General features: G+C 38.9%; 1 protein-coding gene across 3 annotated transcripts in view; it reads left to right on the forward strand.

Moving 5' to 3' along the window:
• Positions 1 to 22,448, forward strand: part of LOC126263656 (CD109 antigen) — an 898,764-nt gene that overhangs the window by 800,034 nt on the left and 76,282 nt on the right. For all 3 annotated transcript variants that reach the window (XM_049960760.1, XM_049960761.1, XM_049960762.1), the window contains 6 exons: positions 10,484 to 10,664; positions 17,995 to 18,163; positions 18,504 to 18,616; positions 18,709 to 18,849; positions 19,028 to 19,216; positions 19,603 to 19,671. In XM_049960760.1, coding sequence (XP_049816717.1) covers positions 10,484 to 10,664; positions 17,995 to 18,163; positions 18,504 to 18,616; positions 18,709 to 18,849; positions 19,028 to 19,216; positions 19,603 to 19,671 — 862 coding nt within the window. The remainder of the gene's footprint in view (positions 1 to 10,483; positions 10,665 to 17,994; positions 18,164 to 18,503; positions 18,617 to 18,708; positions 18,850 to 19,027; positions 19,217 to 19,602; positions 19,672 to 22,448) is intronic.

A 22,448-nucleotide genomic window follows, 5' to 3' on the forward strand; every position in this document is an offset into this window, starting at 1 on the left:
TCTTTTCTTTGCACTGACTTAGAAATGGTCCCGGCGGAGGTTCGAGTCCTCCCTCGGGCATGGGTGTGTGTTTGTCCTTAGGTTAATTTAGGTTAAGTAGTGTGTAAGCTTAGGGACTGATGACCTTAGCAGTTAAGTCCCATAGGATTTCACACACATTTGAACATTTTTTTTAACTTAGAAGCTTCAATTTTTTACACAACCAAAGGGTCGCAGACATTAATGTATGGCATTAATTGCAACTTGAAGCGTCTTCCCCTTCCTGAGAAACGAGTTTTGTAACAGTCGGACACACAAACGTATGGGCAAAAAAAAGTGATTCTTTAAGGGTTCTGTTTTTACGAGTGAGATACGGAACCCTGAAAGGCAAAGTAAATCGCTCGGTACACCGCAATCGACTGTACCATACAGGATAACAATTTAACACTGGGCACTGTTCAAACGCGACAGCCAAACTTCGGTGAAGAGTAATTTGTAAATACAATGTAAAATTCCACCCTTAAATGTGTGAGAGGAGGAAAGCATTTCAATTACCACTGACGCTGAGGGTGAATAAAATATACAGTTTCTGTAGTTCTGTCTATAATTGGACAGTGGTAATAGTGAAATCTCTATCTTACCATCGGAGCAATTTAATAGTTTGGTTCTCCACCATTCACAAATGAAAACTGGGAAATTTCAATCACAGTTAATAAAAGTTCACATATTAACTTACGTGCTCCATATGATGAGATACTTTATTTTGATATCCTTGGGGGTTGTCGCTTGAGAAAGTCCCAGAGCTTGACAATGCTGATTTACTAATTTTTAAATAAAACGTAGAGTATACCATTTTTCTTGTCACTTATTTGGGTGTACATTGATGAGATATACATTTCTAGTCTGACAGCCTCCAAAAGAGTCTCACACATAGAGCTTCCGAAAGGCAATAATGCAAACTCACTCACTGACTCTGACTGTCTGTCTTTTACATGCCTCTTCCTTACTGATTCCCATGGCTCATGCGCCGCTCCTTTTATTATATGCGTCTAAACTGTTGAATACATTGTTAAATGTGATGATGATTATGAGGTCCCATACTCCGGGGAGCGTAGGGGACGATGCGGTAGACCCGCACCGCTGACTAGGCAAGGTCCTAGCGGAGATGGTTTGCCATTGCCTTCCTCCGACCCTAATGGGGATGAATGATATTACAGGGTGATTCAAAAAGAATACCACAACTTTAAAAATGTGTATTTAATGAAAGAAACATAATATAACCTTCTGTTATACATCATTACAAAGAGTATTTAAAAAGGTTTTTTTTCACTCAAAAACAAGTTCAGAGATGTTCAATATGGCCCCCTCCAGACACACGAGCAATATCAACCCGATACTCCAACTCGTTCCACACTCTCTGTAGCATATCAGGCGTAACAGTTTGGATAGCTGCTGTTATTTCTCGTTTCAAATCATCAATGGTGGCTGGGAGAGGTGGCCGAAACACCATATCCTTAACATACCCCCATAAGAAAAAATCGCAGGGGGTAAGATCAGGGCTTCTTGGAGGCCAGTGATGAAGTGCTCTGTCACGGGCTGCCTGACGTTCAGGTAGTTACGGACAGATACGTGCCAATGTGGTGGCGCTCCATCCTGCTGAAATATGAATTGTTGTGCTTCTTGTTCGAGCTGAGGGAACAGCCAATTCTCTAACATCTCCAGATACTGTAGTCCAGTTAAAGTAGCACCTTCGAAGAAAAAGGGACCAAAACTCGTTCTCGGCCGTCCAGAACTTTTCCCTTTGCACAAACACCCATTCTCTGTAAACTATTTATACCAACGTTTAATACACCACCTATCAGGAGGTTTAACACCATACTTCGTTCAAAATGCACGCTGAACAACTGTCATCGATTCACTTCTGCCGTACTCAATAACACAAAAAGCTTTCTGTTGAGCGGTCGCCATCTTAGCATCAACTGACGCTGACGCCTAGTCAACAGCGCCTCAAGCGAACAAATGTACAACTAAATGAAACTTTATAGCTCCCTTAATTCGCCGACAGATAGTGCTTAGCTCTGCCTTTTGTCGTTGCAGAGTTTTAAATTCCTAAAGTTGTGGTATTCTTTTTGAATCACCCTTTAAATGTAAGATTTACAAAATAACAATTAAATCATCAGATGATTTTCGTTACTTACACCAAAAGCTCCGCAGATGACTAAGAGATTGAAGAAATGTATGATGAGATAAAAGAAATTATTCAGATAGTAAAGGGAGACGAAAATTTAATAATCATGGGGGACTGGAATTCGATAGTAGGAAAAGGAAGAGAAGGAAAGGTAGTGGGTGAATATGGAATGGGGGTAAGGAATGAAGGAGGAAGCCGCCTGGTAGAATTTTGCACAGAGCATCATAGCTAACACTTGGTTTAAGAATCATGAAAGAAGGGTGTATACATGGAAGAGGCCTGGACACACGGGAAGGTTTCAGATAGATTTATATAATGGTTAGACAAAGATTTAGGAACCAGTTTTTAAATTGTAAAACATTTCCAGGGGCAGATGTGGACCCTGACCACAATCTATTGGTTATGAACTGTAGATGAAAACAGAAGAAACTGCAAAAAGGTGGGAATTTAAGGAGATGGGACCTGGATAAACTGAAACACCTAGAGGTTGCAGAGAGTTTCATGGAGAGCATTACAGAATGGTTGACAAGAACGGGGGAAAGCAGTACAGTAGAAGAAGAATGGGTAGCTTTGAGAGATGAAATAGTGAACGCAGCAGGGGATGAGGTAGGTAAAAAGACGAGGGCTAGTAGAAAGAAATCCTCGGATAACAGAAGAGATACTGAATTTAATTGATAAAAGGAGAAAATATAAAAATTCAATAAATGAAGCAGGCAAAAAAGGAATACAAACGTCTCAAAAATGAGATCGACAGGAAGTGCAAAATGGCTAAACAGGGATGGCTAGAGGAGAAGTGTAAGGATGTAGAGGCACATATCACTAGGAGTAAGATAGATACTGCCTACAGGAAAATTAAAGAGGCCTTTGGAGAAAAGAGGACAACTTGTATGAATATCAAGAGCTCAGATGGAAAACAAGTTCTAAGCAAAGAAGGGAAAGCAGAAAGGTGGAAGGAGTGTATAGAGGGTCAATACAAGGGCGATGTTCTTGAGGACAATACTATGGAAATGGAAGAGGAGGTAGATGAAGATGAAGTGGGAGGTATGATACCGCGTGCACCGGCCGGAGTGGCCGAGCGGTTCTAGGCGCTACAGTCTGGAACCGCGCAACCGCTACGGTCGTAGGTTCGAATCCTGCCTCGGGCATGGATGTGTGTGATGTCCTTAGGTTAGTTAGGTTTAAGTAGTTCCCAGTCTAGGGGACTGATGACTTCAGGTGTTAAGTCCCATAGTGCTCAGAGCCATTTGAACCATTTGATACTGCGTGAAGATTTTTACAGAGCACTGAAAGACCTGAGTCGAAACAAGGCCCCGGGAGTAGACAGCATTCCATTAGAACTACTGATAGCCTTGAGAGAGCCAGCCCTGATTAAACTCTACCATCTGGTGAGCAAGATGTATGAGACAGGTGAAATACCCTCAGACTTCAAGAAGAATGTAACAATTCCAATCCGAAAGAAAGCAGATGTTGACAGGTGTGAAAATTACTGAACTATCAGTTTAATAAGTCACAGCTGCAAAATACTAACGCGAATTCTTTACAGATGAATTGGAAAACTAATAGAAGCCGACCTCGGGGAAGATCAGTTTGGATTCCGTAGAAATGTTGGAACACGTGAGGCAATACTGACCCCACAACTTATCTTAGAAGAAAGATTAAGGAAAGGCAAACCTACATTTCTAGCATTTGTAGACTCAGAGAAAGCTTTTGACAATGTTGACTGGAATACTCTCTTTCAAATTCTGACGGTGGCAGGGGTAAAATACAGTGAGCGAAAGGCTATTTACAACTTGTACAGAAACTAGATGGCAGTTCTAAGAGTCGAGGGGCATGAAAGGGAAGCAGTGGTTGTGAAGGCAGTGAGACAGGGTTGTAGCCTATCCCCGATGCTATTCAATCTGTATATTGAGGAAGCAGTAAAAGAAACAAAAGGAAAGTTAGGAGCAGGTATTAAAATCCACGGAGAAGAAATAAAAACTTTGAGGTTTGCCAGTGACATTGTAATTCTGTCAGAGACAGCGAAGTACTTGGAAGAGCAGTTGAACGGAATGGACAGGGTATTTCAAGGAGGATACAAGATGAACATCAGCAAAAGCAAGACGAGGATAATGGAACGTAGTCATATTAAATCTGGTGATGCTGAGGGAATGAGATTAGGAAATGAGACACTTAAGGTAGTAAATGAGTATTGCTATTTGGGATGCAAAATAACTGACGGTTGAAGTAGAGAGGATATAAAATGTAGACTGACGATGGCAAGTAAAGCGTTTCTGAAGAATAGAATTTTGTTAACATCGAATATAGGTTTAAGTGTCGGGAAGTCTTTTCTGAAAGTGTTTGTATGGAGTCTAACCATGTTTGGAAGTGAAACATGGATGATAAATAGTTTGGAGAAGAAGAGAATAGAAGCTTTCGAAATGTGGTGCTACAGAAGAATGCTGACGGGTATATCACGTAACTAATGAGGACGTTCTAAATAGAATTGGCGAGAGGAGAGGAATTTGTTGCACAACCTGACTAAAAGAAGGGATCTTTTGGTAGGACATATTATGAGGCATCAAGGGATCACCAATTTAGTTTTGGAGGGCAACGTGGAGGGTAAAAACCGTAGAGGGAGAGCAAGGGATGAATACACTAAGCAGATTCAGAATGATGTAGGTTGCAGTAGTTACTGAGAGATGAAGAAGCTTGCACAGGATAGAGTAGCATGGAGAGGTGCATCAAACCTGTCTCTAGACTGAAGACCACAACAACAACATACCAAAAAAGGGTCACATATTGCCCTACATATTCTGATATGCAGTTTGGAAGAGTTTACTGAAATTCATATACAATTGCAATGAATTTTACAGTACAACAATTTAAATTACATTTTAGTTTCTTATAAACAAATTACTTTCAACAAGATATTGTTATCGGTGCTTTGGTTTGCTCTTAAGTAGAGTTATCGTTTTAAACTATCATAATGAATAAACATCATAGCTTTTCAGAATAAGGGAGAAGTAGATTTTCAAGAATATGTGGTGCAACATGGCTGCTCGGTTCATCTTACATTTCAAAGTTGGATTATTAACAAACGGCTTACTCCCCTAGTTGCTGATATAAATCGGATAACACATTAATGTGAGGTTTAATCTTAGATACTAAACTCATTTGTACTAATTTTTTTAAAAGGCAAGTTACTACTGGAAATGGACATAGACTTAACAATATAAAGTCCAGAAAGTTTAAAATTCGGGCTAAAATGACCTTTTCAAAGGCTGTTGATTTGAGGAAGGAATTTCATACAGGTAGGGGGAGGTAGCCCCTTTCATATGCTAAAAACAAAAAAAACTAACACTGGGAAGGATTGTTCTGCTGTATGCAGAAAAGAAATGAAATAATCATATGTCATTTATTGGCGGGGATATCCCCTTCGGTGTTCGGCCACCGTATTGCAAGTCTTTTTAGTATGCAGAATTGCATTCTATTAACTTAGTCGTAAGAGGTTATCGGAGAATGAGATCAAAGCACTGAAATGTAGTCTGATGGATGTGATATTTTCTGGCCTTATGGGCTATCATGATTTAAATTTGAGAGGAAAGTGTAAGCATGCTATTTTTTCAATAGCGTTATAACTTTGGCCGAATCCTATTACTATAATTACGCATATAAAAATTCTTCGCGGGACAAGTTGGTATGTGTATATGGCATCATGTTTCATAGGTGCTGTGTAATGTGCCCGCATCATGGAAATGGATGTATGAGAAGAAGGGAGGTTAAGTTGCAATCTCATCAAAATTTAATCGTAAGATTTAGCTGGAGCCATGTCGTTGCCAGTCTAGGATTTTTCACACTAAATGTGGTTTCTGATTATATAACGGAGACAGTGAATTAAACAAAAATATTGTTGCAGACAACAATCAAAAAGTCTGATAAAAAATCCATTAACCGCAAATATAGAATTTCAGCCGCTGATAGTGCGTAACATCCCTTAAATTTGGAGGGAATTCCACTAACTTCGCAACCCTGAACATGGCTAACGCCGCTGGTGCTTATGTAACATCCAACATAATGTGACATCAAACATGTTACTTGAATTGCACATAATTAAATTTACAATTGAAATTTATGTGATTTTATAAAACAGATTACAAAATTTAGTTGCATAGTGATAACAATTGTGAAATAATTAGTAAGTGAAATAAATCGGTTTTCACTTCGAAATTTCATGAAATGTGTACTGGAAACAATTGGTTGATTGCATTCTTTAATTGCTTCGTAATTATGCCATGACTTCAGATACTGACATGATTTCAGTGTCTGTCATTATCCTGTACTCTGCAAACTACAATGACGTGAACGGCAGAGGGTACATCCCATTGCACTAGTTATTAGGGTTTTGCGGGAAGAATGATTGATTGAATGCTTCTGTTCGTTCAGTAATTACTCAAATCGTATCTTCACGATCCCTATGTGAGCGATATGTGAGGGGTTGTAGTACAGGGCGACAATTACTGAACTGTATGAAAACAAATGTAAATTTGTTACCAACTACGCTGTGCAGACATTTTATTCAACTTGTAAATGTCGCTACAGATATTCGGATTTAGTTTGTGATATGTGCGATATGCCTGCCATCATTGGCGATTATGTTGCACAAACGAGTAGCGAAATTCTGCATGATCCGTTGCAGTGTCGGAACATCGATGCTGTCAATGACCTCCTGAACGGCTATTTTCAGCTCAGCAATGGTTTTGGGGTTATTGCTGTAAACTTTGCATTTAATATAAGACGCACAAAGGAGTCGCATGTGTTCAGATCCGGAGAATATGGCGGCCAATTGAGGCCCATGCCAGTGACCTCTGGGTACCCAAGAGCCAGAAGGCGGTCCCCAAAGTGCTCCACCAAGACATCAAAAACACTCCTGCTTCGATGGAGGCGAGGTCTGTCTTGCATGAACCACATCTTGTCGAAATCAGGGTCACTTTTGATAGTGGGGATGAAATCATCTTCCAGAACATTCGCGTACCATTTGGTAGTAAGTGTGCCATCAAGGAATACTGCACCGATTATTTCTTGACTGGGCATGTGACACCACACAGTCACCTCTTCTAACTATAATCTATCGTATATCCATCGAACAAGAAACCATGCCCACTTCTTGGAAGAAAGCACATATTACACACATCTATAAGAAGGCAGTAGTAATGATCCACAAAACTATTTTCCAACATCCTTGACATAGATTTTTTGCACTATCTTAGAACATATTCTGAGCTCAAACATAATGAGGTATCTTGAACAGAATGATATCCTCAATACTAACCAGCATGGGTTCCGAAAACATCAATCATGTGAAACCCAACTCACACTTTTCTCACATGAAATACTGAAAGCTTTGCATCAAGGCAGTCAGGTAGATGCAGTATTTTTTATTTCCAAAAAGCTTATGACTCAGTGCTACACTTGTGCTTACTGTCAAAAGTATGATCATATGGGATATCAAGTGAAATTTTGTCTGGATTGAGGACTTTTTGGTAGGGAGGACTTGGCATGTTGCCTTGGCTGGAGTGTCATTGTCAGATGTAGTAGTAACTTCAGCTGTGCCACAGGAAAGTGTGTTGGGACCCTTGCTGTACTTGTTATTTATTAGTGACCATGCAGACAATATTAATAGTAATCCAGGCTATTTGCAGATGGTTCAGTTAGCTATAACAAAGTACTATGTGAGAGAACCTGCATAAATATTCAGTCATATCTTGATAAGATTTCAACATGGTGCAGAGACTGGCAACTTGCTCTAAATATTCAGAAATGTAAAATTTTGCACTTCACAAACCGAAAAAATGCAGAATCCTATGACTATAATATCAGTGGGTCACTGTTGAAGTCGGTCAACTCATTCAAATACCTGGGTGTAATACCTTGCAGGGATATGAAATGGAATGACCTCATAGGTTCAGTTGAGGGTAAAGCAGGTGGTAGAATACAGGGGAATTGCAATCAGTCTACAAAGAAGATTGCTTACAAATCACTCATGGGACTGGTTCTAGAATATTGCTCAAGTGTGTGGGGGGTATTGAATGTATACAAACAAGGGCAGCATCACAGAGGTACTGAAGAAACGGAACTGACAGACTCTTGGAGACAGATGAAAATTATCCCGAGAAAGTCTGTTTACAAAGTTTCAAGAACTAGCTTTAAATGATTACTTTAAAGATATACTACAAACCCTCTATGTATTGTTCACAAAGGGACCTTGAGGTAGAGTAATTACTGCATGCACAGAGGCATTCAGTCAGTCATTCTTCCCTCACTCCCTACTGTAATGGGACAGGAAGAAATCCTAATAACGGGTACAATTAGATGTAATCTCTGCTATGTTCATCACTGTGGTTTGCAGAGTATAGATGTAGATGTAGATGATAGTATTTCATTCTCCAAAATGCTTGCCATTGATGTGTTCGTTATGTACTGTCCCATTCTGCTACATTACAAACTTGCCAGCTGCAGCCATAAATCTCATATAAGTTAACTTCAAATTAAGTGAAATATTGCAAAAATAACCACATTGTCTCATTAAAAAGTCACATCAAATATTATTTTGCGAAGAGTCAAATGTCAAGTGCACACATCAGGATTTAATTTTGCAATACACCTAGTCAAAAAGTTAGAGGAATTAAAAAGAATCATTATTGTTTTCATTCTTTGTGTACATCTACATCCATACTCAGCAAGTTGCTGTGAAGTGCATGGCAGAGGGTACTCCCATTGTAACTGTTATTAGGGCTTTCTCCCATTTCATTTGTGTATGGAGTGCAGGAAGAATGATTGCTTGGATGTCACTAGTTAGTGTAATCTTTGCAATCCCTATGTGGGTAATATGTAGCAGGCTGTAGTATATTTCTAGATTTGTCTTTTAATGCTGGTTCTTGAAATGGGATACATTGCAGTTATCCTCAGGCATCTGCCAGTTCAGTTTTTTCAACATATCTGTGACGGTGTTGCAATCTCCTTTATGGACTGATTGTAGTTCCCCAGTTTTCTGCCGATGAATCAAAGTTTCGATTGAAGTAAGTTCGCTGAATGCACCTAATTTAAATAGAACCAAAGTTTGCCATGAGCTTTACCTATTATTAAGCCTATGTGACTACACCATTTCATGTCCCTACAAATTGTTAAATCCAGATGTATGTACATGTTGACCAATTCCACTTGAGACTCTTAGATATTGTAATTGTAGGTTGCTACATTTTTTGATTTTGTGATCTGTGTAGTTTTGCATTTCTGAACATTTAAGCTAGTTGCCAATCTTTGCACCATTTTGAAATGTTATCAAGATCCAACTGAATATTTGTGCAGCTTTTTTCAGACTTTGTCATGATAACTTCTTTACCGTTAATATTATTTGGATGGTCATTAATGAACAACATCAACAGAGAGGTTGCACACCTGCAACCCCTTCTTCATCTGCTCAGTATTCCGTATCAAAGATAATGTACTGCATCCTCTGTACCAAGAAATCCCGCCTCCGATCATAAATTTTATTTGATACTTCATATGTTTGTCTGTTGATAATAATCCTATATCTACTACTGAGTTGAATGCTCTTCTGAAGTCAAGAAATACTGGCTCGACCGACTACTTGATCTTTGACTTTCAGGATGTCATTTGGCAAAAGTGTTAGCTGGAGTCCATATAAGAATTATTTTTGGAATACTTGTTGGTCAACACTATGATTTCAAGTATTTGCAAGCATAGAGTAACCTGTGCTGCTTCTTTTCATCCTGCTATCTTCTTCGTGTAATCCTATAGTTTTGCATATTTCCAATAAGCAATTTTTGAATATTCTGGACACTTATTGTGCATAAATTTCGAGACATTGTGGTCATGTTCTGCACTTATGATCAAACTCCAGTCTTGACCACAAAATATTTATTTTATTTCTTCATTGTATGTTTGGGCATTATGCCTTTTCTAAAGGAACTGAATGTAAAAGGAGACGCACATGATGAGAGACATACCTACGTCATAAACTGTATACAGTAGTATACACAGCAGAACTTGCACCTACCAGAACACTGTCGATACAAAGTTTCACAAAGTACATATTTAACAATTGTGTAGAAGCACACTTGTGTATATGCCATTCACTTCACATATATATCATGACATAACAGAAAATATATAAAGTATCTGTTGGATGTGTGTGTTTAAACTTTTGTGTGTTTGTGTTTTACAGTTAATTACAGAAGAATTATTATTTTCAGGACGTACTTTGTAATTGCAAGTAGTGTGTTTTACAGTTAATTACAGAAGAATTATTATTTTCAGGACGTACTTTGTAATTGCAAGTAGAATGGTTCGACCAGGCCAAGTGTACAAGGTGGCAGTCAACGTGCTGCAGGCCCAGCAGCCGCTCACAGTGCGCGCCTCCATCCAGAGGGACGGAGTTGAGCTAAGTGCTGACAGCAAAGACGTCAAAGAAGGCATTCCAGAGGCCCTGCTACTGAAGGTATGTTTTTATTCGTCTCTCCTGTTTGTGGTGCATTTTACAACTCGAACTGAGAATAGCTGATGGGAAAAATGCTGACAAGAATGAACAGCATGTTTCATGGTGAAATGCAATATTGTAGCGACAATACGAAAACAAAAATAAATCAAAATAAATTTGCTGAATGCAAATAACTTGGTGTCAATTGTATTAGGCATGGATGTTGTATCTAGTGATGACATCAAAATTTGTGCTGGACCAGGACCTGAACCCGGATTTCCCACTAATTCTGAGCAGCCACCTTACCTTTAGGCTATCCACACACACCCCCTAGTCTGATCCAAACTTACATATGTCACGCTGTCGTGCACAGACAGCTTAATGGAAATGCGAACCCGGGTTTTGGTCTTGGTCTGACACAAATTTTCATATGTCACCAACAGGCAGAACATCTGTCAAGTTATTCACATCCAGCAAATTTATTCTGTTCTGATTTCAAATGGCTGTCAGTATCTTCATTGGGCGGGGCGGGGGTGGGGGGGGGGGGTGGGGGGGATCGTTTGTTGTACTTGTTGATGGAAACAGTAGAGAGATTCACAGTTTGTAATTACTACTGGAAAGAAGTAGCAAATTGCTTTTGTTTTCTGTTTCTGCTCTATCAAATTGTATTTTGGAGTCACTTGATTTTGTGTGGAGGGCTCCGAAAATATACCATAGACTTATATTTTACAGTTAGTTTAAGTAGAGTTAAAAATTCTCTCTCTCTCTCTCTCTCTCTCTTACATTACCTTCCCTTCCCTTCCCTTCTTTTCTTTCTTTATGTCTTTATTTTTGTTTCCCATGTTTGTAGGAGTTTAAACACACGTCAGAGCAGATACAGTACATTTGTTTTGGGCTTAATTCAAATTATTAGTCAAGGTTAAAACTGATACACAGATGGAAGGAGCTTACACATCCTTTGAATAATCACAGCTGAACTTGCTTTTTTGAGGGACAGTCGTGAGTAATTGATAGAATGAATCGAGGAGTACTTAATCTCTGACAGCTACAGCAGTGAAAGTTGCTGAGTGAGTGTTCCACCAAATTTTGTAAGAAAATTTCTACCAATTCAAGACCGTCTAAACCGTCTTAACACTTGAACCTACATTAGTGAAAGAAACATCATCATGTAAAGTTGCTATGTCACTGCCTCAGGAGTTTGCTGCACTGTTGTTGTTCCAAGACAACCTCTTTTTACCAGACATAACTACAATGCTTCTTACATGTCTGTCTGGCACTAAATGCTTCATCTATAAGGTCAGAGGTCATCTTTCCACATTCATTATACACTTCTGTAGTTAAACATTTAAATTGCGTATAACATGCTGTTGATGGGATTTCAAACCTTAATCTTCATTCATCCTTCTTGTTTATAACAGTGATATGGGGGATGTAAACAACAAAATTCATTGCAACACATACGTTAAAAACAATGATCAGGTATGCCATACGATCAAAGTTTAGCAAAGTGATCTAGCTTAGAATGATGAGGTTTTCAGTTATTTTGTGGTCTTGGTGACATTTAAATCAGTTTAAAGGAACTGAACACCCAATTTAAATTTTTTGAGCATGATATTCTCCAAATGAAGAATCACAGTAATATTCACCAATGAAACAAATTAGTTAATCTTAGCTAAATTTGGATTTCATGAATGAAATGGCTGAAAACACACCATATCAATGCATATTGTTGGATTCAGCTACAAATCCACTCTTCAGGTATGTCATCGTTATATCAGATTAGTTACTAAAAGAATATCTTGTGATACTTTTTTAGAAGCTTTTCTTCTATACTGAATGTACTACATACGGTGTGACAATACCGAACTATATGAAATAAAATTGTAGTAACTTCTGAACGGTTTGTGTTAGGACGTCCAAACTGCGCCGTTGGCTGCGGGGCACGATGGGAATTAGTATGCGCATTTGCACACATGCCTTGTTTGGTTTAATGACTTTCATTTGGATGGGTTTGTCAATAAGCAAAATTGGTGCATTTGGGGGACTGAGAATCCGCTAGAAGTCTTGTCATCCTCAGCGGGTGAATGTAGTAATTTCCAGTCACAGAATAATCGGTGCAATATTCCTTGATGGCCTGGTGACTACTGAACAGTATGTGAAGGTTTTTTAAGATGATTTCAGCCACATTATCCAATGTGACCCTGATTTCAACAAGATGTGGTTCATGCAAGACAAGAGCTCAACCCCATGGAAGCAGGAGAGTGTTTTATGTCCTGGAGGATCACTTTGGGGACTGCATTCTGGCTTTGGGTACCAGAGACCTCGGTTGGCCGCCATATACCCCAGATCGGAACACGTGCGACTCCATTTTGTGTGGCTGTGTTAAAGACAAGGTGTACAGCAATAACCCCAAAACCATTGCTGAGCCGAAAACAGTTATTCAGGAGCTCATCGACAGCATCGACCTCCCAACACTTCAGCAGGTCATGCAGAATTTCGCTATTAGTCTGTGTCACATCATTGCCAATGATGGCAGCCACACTGAACATGTCATAACCTAAATCCGAACATCTGTGGTCACATTTACATGTTGAATAGAGTGTGTGCACAACATAGTTTGTAACTAATTTATGTTTTTTTCATATAGTTCAGTTACTGTCACCATATAGCTTAAACAATGACATTTTGTTGTAGCTATCTTAGAAAAGCTGATGAAAGCTAGAAAGCCTAGAGAGCAACATGCAAAGAAGTCAATAATTCTTACTACAAGGGCCATTTAATATGTAATGTAACTTCATCTTTTTATGAAAGCAGATTGGTTTCATCCAGGATTTCAATACACCATATTATTCCTCACTCTTTTGGCAACAAAACCCTATTTTTCAACATTATGTCCGTTTTATGTGACGGTCTTATGCCACTTTGCTGGGAGGGCCTGTATACACATGGGTGCCCCTATACTGGTCAATGTTGGAGCCGATGTCAGGCTGGATTAATAACCTTCCCACGATCCACATACTGCTTCCCACGGAATGCTTCCTTCATTGGACCAAACGGATGGAAGGTGCGAGATCTGGGCTGTAGGGTTGATGAAAGTAGTTTCTTCAGTTTCCCAAGGATAGCGCAACACACTTCAGAGTTGATCATTGCACCCTGAGGAAAGACATCAAAGAGAATAACGTCTCAAGAGTCCCAAAAGACTGTTGCCATGACTTTACAGGATGGGGACGTTGCTTTGAACTATTTCTTGGAGGAGAGGTGGTGTTGCACCAGTCTAAGGGTCGCGGGTTTGTTTCCAGTTCGAAGTGATGAACCGTGTTTCATCATCTGTAACAGTGTTAAACAAAAAATTGTCACGATCAGCCTTGTAACATGCAAGTAGTTCCGCACATAAGGTCGTTCGTTACTGTTTAGAATCTTCTGTCAGGAGACGAGGAACCTAGCAGGCCCACACCTTTGAGTGTCCCAGCTGGTGGACAGGTATGTCAGCACTACCAATAGAGACGTCCAATTGAGCACCGAGATGTCTGATTGTGATCTGTTGATCACTCAAACGAGTGACTGCATGTTCCCACATATCAGGAGTGACAACTGTTTGTGACCAGCCGGCACGAGGGAGATTGGTCAGGTTTACGTGACCTTATTGTGATGATGACAGATGCCTCGTCCAGTGACTGATGGTGCTTTTTTTTTGTTCACTGCCAGGTCTCCATAGTCATTTGGCAAGCACCTATGAATATCTGTGTCACTCTGGTTCTCCGCCAAAACAAACTGAATGACAGCTGTCTGCTTGGAATGCATTTCCTGTACAGATGCCACTTTTAAGGCTACGTATAGCACTGCCACCTGCTGCGACTTCATGAAACTAAAGGTGCTGAATTGGAAATATTACATGACATCCCACAACACATAAACAGATTGTGCTGTCCCATTTAACTTTATTTAAAAGTTACAGTTACACCTATCTCTGCATTGTTAAGAGACTTAGTATGTATTACCATCTTGTACATTTGCACTTCAAAAATCAAAATCTAGTGGTAGTGGGTATAAGCATGGTGTGTGTTTGACTGTGTGTGTGTGTGTTCACGCAACTAACACTTCACATCCATTAAATTACTATTTCATTAACAGCTTTTTTGTACGTATAATAAACAGTTTATATTCATGTTTTCTTGACACAATGACACCATGAATGTTTTTAGTCATTGTTTTATAACATTGCCTGTATTCATGCAGAGATGCTGAGCCACACAGCTGGCTGCATTTCTAGCTGAAAAAACTGTTGCTTCTTGCTTGCCAACAATATAAACAGTGTGGCGAAACCATGACAGCTATTCGCACGGAGTTGGACACAAGTAGAGTTGTGTAATCTGGACAGGAAATTCGTGACAATTCACCACGTGTTCCACACTTGCAGTGATGTTGATGTGAGGTAGTTGCCCAGAAGTGCAGGCAGAAGAGGACTTTCGCAAGTGAGGCAGACACTGGAAGAAGAGAAGCGTACAATGGCAGATAATGTTAAAGATAACAGAGGACCAGCTCTGACTGAAGCAACAACAGAAAGCTTCTCAAGATATTGCAAACAAAGAATCAATACCAGAAAGTTATACTCCATTGCAAAGTGTCAGTCTGTGCAGTAAAGTGCTGCATGGACTGTCTTGGAGAAGACTAAAGGCAAAATAGATAAATAAAAGACCAGGTCTAAAGTAGATAAAGAAATGACATAATATTGGCTGACCAACACAACATTAAAGAAAGAATCGGGAGGACTGATTTTTGCCGCAATCAGAACTACCACCATCAAAGCCAATATCGCGAAATTAGCAAAATACCCAAAGTAAGGCTCTAAAGCAGCTGACTGAACAATTGGACATACCTTGAACGCAGCAGAAAGATTGCTCAGGCTGGTAACAAGCATAGATACAAAGATAGGGCATAAACGGTCCACAGGGACTTGGCATGAAAATTACCATCTCATGTTGGCAAGGAACTGATGGGACAAGAAGCCAGGAAAAGTTGTCAGTAGGAAAGTATCACTTTGCTGTGGCACTTCTGAATTTAGTCAGACTGAATGCTAGAAAATACACCAGACGTGACATTTGTGGAGAAGAAGAAAGTGTAGATCACTGACCTTGCCATCCTACATCATAACCAACTCGCTGACACCTTGGAAAACTTTCCATTTATGAGGACTTGAAAATTGAACTACAATGACTAAATGAAAGTAGTCCAATTGGATCTTAGGACACTGGGAGAAATGCCAAAATATCTTAGTGGGCACTGGGAAACCTTTGGCACTAATAAAATTATAAAAAGTCACTTCACTGGCATCTGAACAAATTATCTGCTGATATATCAAACAGTCTTTGACCATTGTGAAGTGCTGGAGTAGTGACAATATATGAAATCTGGTGTAATGAATTCATCTGCTGTGTTTACTGTGATGAACAATATGTATAGTAACAGTAATCATCATCATCATCATCATCATCAAGAGAAAACCTGTCTCAGATGTGACAAACTATATGCTTATTGAAAGTGTACACACAAATTTTCGTGTCTTCTTTGAATCTGATAACATTCATTAATAAATGTTGGACTCTGACATAAATCTGGGTGTATGCTGAGTTTGTTCAGAAATATTAATACTTCACAGCACACCAGCAGGTGGTACACGGTATACACTTGATACATACTGACAGAAAGAAATCTAGGGTTGTAAAGTCAAGTGATTACCATAACCATGTCACAAATTTTACTTAACTATCTGCTTCTTTGTTTACTGCTATGTGTCAGACCTCATTTACATCCCTGTTAAAAGATCAGTGGGATGGCTTCACGTAATGCATTCCTTCACACTGTGAAGAGATCTCCACAAACAGATTAAGAAAATTCTAACCAGAACTCGAATAATATGCATCATAGTGGTGTGCTTAATTTCATAACTGTATGTTTGCAGGTCACTTGATAAAAATGATGGTCTGTGAGACGCACAGTTGCTCTGAGTTCTGAATGCCTTTACTCACCCTGTGTGATGACATACTACATCTTCCATTCGTTTATAAAACCTTTTGTTACTTGAGCACCTTACCCCTTATTTAACAACTTAATGTGTCCATTCTTTATGTTTTAGATAAATAATAATAAAAAGAACAGCCTATGGAGGAAAATGACTACTGTTACTAACTTTGAAGTGACTATTGTGTACACTTTATCTACTTGCTTAGTAAGCGAAAAATGACAAACGTAAAGGCTTATCTCTACCAATCAGTCTGTCCATTTCCATTGTTTGTAACATTTTTACAGCTACAAGACATACAAGGTGTGTAAATAAAGAACTTTGATAATTTTTTCCCCCTCTTGTTTTATTCCATGAATAAGGAGTCTTGAGAAGCCACAAGAATGTTCTTATTGACAAAGTCATGGTTACTGAAATTGTTGTGTGACAGGATGCATTGTCGTGATGCGACACCCAATTGGTTCAAATGGCTCTGAGCACTATGGGACTTAACATCTGTGGTCATCAGTCCCCTAGAACTTAGAACTACTTAAACCTAACTAATCTAAGGACATCACACACATCCATGCCCGAGGCAGGATTCGAACCTGCGACTGTAGCAGTCGCGTGGTTCCAGACTGAGCGCCTAGAACCGCTAGACCACCGCGGCCGGTGACACCCAATTGTATTTTATGTTTGGTCTCTGATGGACAATGATGTGGCTCAAATTCAACATTGTCCCAATCATTCACATTGTCAAACGATGATCTGCACACACAAGATGCTGGACTCAATCGAAATTTGCATCAGATCTTGAAAGCGAAGACCTTCCACTGTGAGGTTCATTTTCAGTTGGCTGTCTTCCTTCTGCAAATGCCTTGAACCACCAACTTACCTAAGCTCTTGACATAACAATGCCTCCGTATGTCTTCGGAAATTTTGCAAACACTTCTGTTGCTTAGTGTCCAAAAGTGAAGCACAATCTGATCTCACATTGTTTCTCAAAATTTGTGCTCTCATTGGCAGAATGCACAAGCAAAATCTTCTCCACTAAAAAACGTACTACCACGACCAACATGACACTAGTGCAGGCCAAAATGCACTGTAGGCATGTCACATATTCACCTCCCTCCAAGCATGGCATCACTAGTATTGCTGGATCAAACACTATGCCATCATTCTCATTACTTTATTTACACGCCTCGTTGACAATTTATTAAAAACTGAACTGGTCTGTGTCTGCATAAAAGTTTTGTTTCTTAACTATGTATCTTCAAGTTGAGTAATGTGTGTAAGTGTTGTGTTTACACAATAGTTTGTGACTTTTGACGGCATTGGGTTTGTTTATTTCAGATACCACCTACAAGTGTCTTTGGTGTGTACAAGCTGCGAGTGGAAGGCACATACGATAATCTGTTGGGCGGCTCTGCATTTGTAAATGAGACTCGTTTAACTTTTTCCCAGAGGTCCATGACTATCTTTATTCAGATGGACAAACCTGTGTACATGCAGGGCCAGACAGGTAAATATAAAACTTTGGTTATTTATTTTAATTGATGTTCATACTACTAAAATGCATTATCTTGATGTATTTTTAATTTTGATGTTGAGCAGTGAGGATATCAACACTTTTGCTAAAACTGTCAGAGATGCATGTGATGTGAGTCCCTGAAAGACAAGGGCAGTGAATTTATATTATTTTATGCTTCATTTCAAGGGGGGGGGGGGGGGGGAGACGAATTCACTGCTGTTAGAAGTATAAAACATGTCCTGGAGTACAATTAATGGTGGTAAATTACTGGCTAAAATGCAGTGCAATGAAAATAAAGATATGAGCAGTAAGAAGATATATTATTTTACAGTAAGATTCCGCACGATTCCAATCAGCACATTGCTCAAAGCATTTGATGGAGCTATTGATGTATACATGTTGGACCCCAATAGAATAATAATGAGAAGATGGCTCTCTCGTCAGGTATGTGTAGAATGAGTAATAGTGGATGTGAGTTTCTCATCAGTCTAAATATTATGTACTGTATTTTTTGACACATCACCTGTTCGTTGCAGTCAAATTTGGGAAGTGTAAGTTTATCCTATCAGCTGTCTGACCAGCCCGTATTTGGTAACTGGACCATACAAGTGATTGCCCAAGGTCAAGTTGAAGAAGCAACTTTTCTCGTTGAAGAATACTACCAGACAAGATTTGAGGTAATACGCTACAGATACTCAAGTTTTATATTTGTTCTAAAGCTCATACACTCTGTTTTATCAGTTAAATTTTTATCAAAAATTGATCTATGTAGAGCAAGTGTAATGGAGACTTTAAGACAGCAATAACTTTAGCAATGTTCAAAAAAATTAATACTACAGCTATGTTTTGTTTCAGGTTAATGTGACAATGCCTGCCTTCTTCTTTACATCAGACCGTTATATTTATGGCAGAATTATGGCAAATTATACAAGCGGTGGTCCAGTGCCTGGAAATCTCACCATTAAAGCTACTATTCGCCCTATACGGACGGAACGAAGGACACAACTGAAAGATTTCCGACCTGTTGAGAAATATTTTACCTTCGTGAGTTGGCCTCATGGTTCAAAGCAGTCTGTTTTACTAAACATGGTGATGCTGTTGTGTTGTAGAAAATATTTGAGTGTTTTTTAATTTTGCATGGTATTTTTGTGCTTTTATGCTTAAAATGTGAAAATAATGTCTACAGTTACATAAATTTCTGTAGTTATTATGCATAACAATGTCAGTAATAATTGAAAGATTAGTCATAAATATGTCATTGCATTTTTTTCCATCTGTTAATTGCGTTCACTTTCAATAGCTGAGTCCTTGTGATTTTATTGCTAATGTTTTAGTTTTTTAGTTATTTTTTTCTTTATTATAACTGCATAAATTAAGCATGGTTGTTGTCTTTACTGAAAATAAATGCATGAAATTAAATTTGCTTGCAGGATGAAACACTTCCATTTTGGTTTCCAACAACAAAAAAAGAGTATTACTCCATACCTCATCTCAAATTTGTAAGTCTCTAGCAATTCACCACATCAGTTATTAAGTTTATTTTTGTGATTACATATAATATAAAATATAAATACCTGCTGCTCTTCAGAAACAGTAATAAAGGATTAAAAACAAACCAAATAAAGACAAATAAAAGGATTGCTTACCTGTAGGAAAGATGCATAAAAGGATTGCTTACCAATAGTAAAGATACATGTGTAGGTAATGTACAGGGTTATTACAAATGATTGAAGCGATTTCACAGCTCTACAATAACTTCATTATTTGAGATATTTTCACAATGCTTTGCACACACGTACAAAAACTCAAAAAGTTTTTTTAGGCATTCACAAATGTTCGATATGTGCCCCTTTAGTGATTCGGCAGACATCAAGCTGATAATCAAGTTCCTCCCACACTCGGCACAGCATGTCTCCATCAATGAGTTCGAAAGCATCGTTGATGCGAGCTCGCAGTTCTGGCACGTTTCTTGGTAGAGGAGGTTTAAACACTGAATCTTTCACATAACCCCATCACTTCATCACTGAAAACAAGTTTCGCACTGAACGCATCCTCTTCCATGAGCTGTTGCAACCGCGCCGAAAATTCAAAGCATTTGACTTTGTCATCGGGTGTCAGGGCTTGTAGCAATTGTAAACGGTAAGGCTTCTGCTTTAGCCTTTTCTGTAAGATTTTCCAAACCGTCGGCTGTGGTACGTTTAGCTCCCTGCTTGCTTTATTCGTCGACTTCCGCGGACTACGCGTGAAACTTGCCTGCACGCGATCAACCATTTCTTCGCTCACTGCAGGCCGACCCGTTGATTTCCCCTTACAGAGGCATCCAGAAGCTTTAAACTGCGCATACCATCGCCGAATGGAGTTAGCAATTGGTGGATCTTTGTTGAACTTCGTCCTGAAGTGTCGTTGCACTGTTATGACTGACTGATGTGAGTGCATTTCAAGCACGACATACGCTTTCTCGGCTCCTGTCGCCATTTTGTCCCACTGTGCTCTCAAGTGCTCTGGCGGCAGAAACCTGAAGTGCGGCTTCAGCCGAACAAAACTTTATGAGTTTTTCTACGTATTTGTAGTGTGTCGTGACCACATGTCAATGAATGGAGCTACAGTGAATTTATGAAATCGCTTCAATCATTTGTAATAGCCCTGTTCTTGGTTTCAAGCTTTATAGAACCAGCAGTCAATTACTAAATTTACACAGCTCATTTAATTTTGATAAATGACTTAGTACTCAAGTATTGGATTCCAGGTGTTTTTTTGACCAGCTTTGTGATTAGTTTCAGGACATCTTCTCTTGCAGAACTCATTCTTAACCAGGGAAAATCATCAGATATAAAAGTAGCTTTGCTCTTACACTGAGGAAGTGTTATGTGGTCATTACTGATTACAATATAAATAAAAGATCTTCTGGATAATGTTAGAAGTTCTGTGATGCTTTGTACAATTAAAAGTCACAACAGTTGAAAAGAGGTATCAAATGCAGAAATACCTGCAGAGGACTGATGACTGGTGTGGCAAATGGCAGTTGACCCAGAAGAAGATAAATAAATGCAATGATTGCAAATAAATAGGTAATAAGAGTGATTAGTTTCAGATTACAGTGCTGACAGTAATTCACTGAAACGGTCACTATCAAAACAATATCAAGGTAAAATCATTTTTAGCACCCAGAAGTGCATCCACCGACTAAGGAAAGCAGATGCCAGACTGGAATCTTTTGTAGGAATTATTAATAATTGTAATTCGCTCATGAAAGAGTGAACCCACAAAACCCACGTTTGTTAGTTCTTAAATATTGTTTGTGAGTCAGGGACAACATGTCAGGTTAATAGGGGAAGTAGAGACAAATAGTAGTGTGCGTTGACACAGGTTCGTGTAGTAAGCCAGAGAGCATCTCAGTGGCAAATACTGCAAGACAGACATTCTGTGTCATTATTAAAATTACAAATGCATAGTCTCAAGAAGAGCTGGGTAACATTTTACATTCTCCCAAATACATCCTGTGAAATGTCTTAGTAAGATCAGAAAATTTCAAGCTCATAGTTGTTCTTGCCAGTCACTGTTTGCCAATGGAATGGGTAGAGATGGGGATGTAGCAGTGGTAATGGATGTACCCTCTGCCATGCACTGTAAGGTGGATTGTAGAGAATAACTGTAGATTACATGATTCTGTATTATAACTGCTGAAGGGTTTTAAAGAAGTTGGTGGAACTGTGTCACAGGCAGGTTGAAAGAGTTTAGGATATTGGTGAAATTCATTGGATTGTACAAGAAGTGGAGCTTGTATCTTAAAGCCTGATTTAAGATAAATATTAAGCTTATTGTGGATTCTGTGGATAGTAAAAACAATTCATTGAGAGAAAGCAGATCTGAAAATATTCAATGTTGGAATGTACAGAATTGTCACAGTAACAAGAAGGTGTAGCATACTTCAATAGTGAAATGAATTCCTGGATTCGAATGTTCTTTGATTATACCTTCCACAGAAATAGTTTGTAATTCTCCCAATCTAGTCTACATCCAGACAATAGCTTTTAATCCATTCAGCCTTGCTAATTATCATGAAATTCAGATGTAGACCTACCATATATATTTTTGGAATGGCTTCATTAAAAGAAGAATGTGGTGTAGACCTATGTTATGTTCCAGTTGCCTTTTCTACTCCATGTGATATTTTCAATAATCTTTTGCTTTCCATTCGTCTCTCTCTCTCTCTCTTTTTCTCAACCATTTTTCTATGAAACTTATAAATGTGATCTTGTTTTTTCTCCCTTTCTCT

Source organism: Schistocerca nitens, chromosome 6 (genome assembly GCF_023898315.1).
Source record: "Schistocerca nitens isolate TAMUIC-IGC-003100 chromosome 6, iqSchNite1.1, whole genome shotgun sequence".
In the NCBI taxonomy this organism is placed as follows: Eukaryota; Metazoa; Arthropoda; class Insecta; order Orthoptera; family Acrididae; genus Schistocerca; species Schistocerca nitens.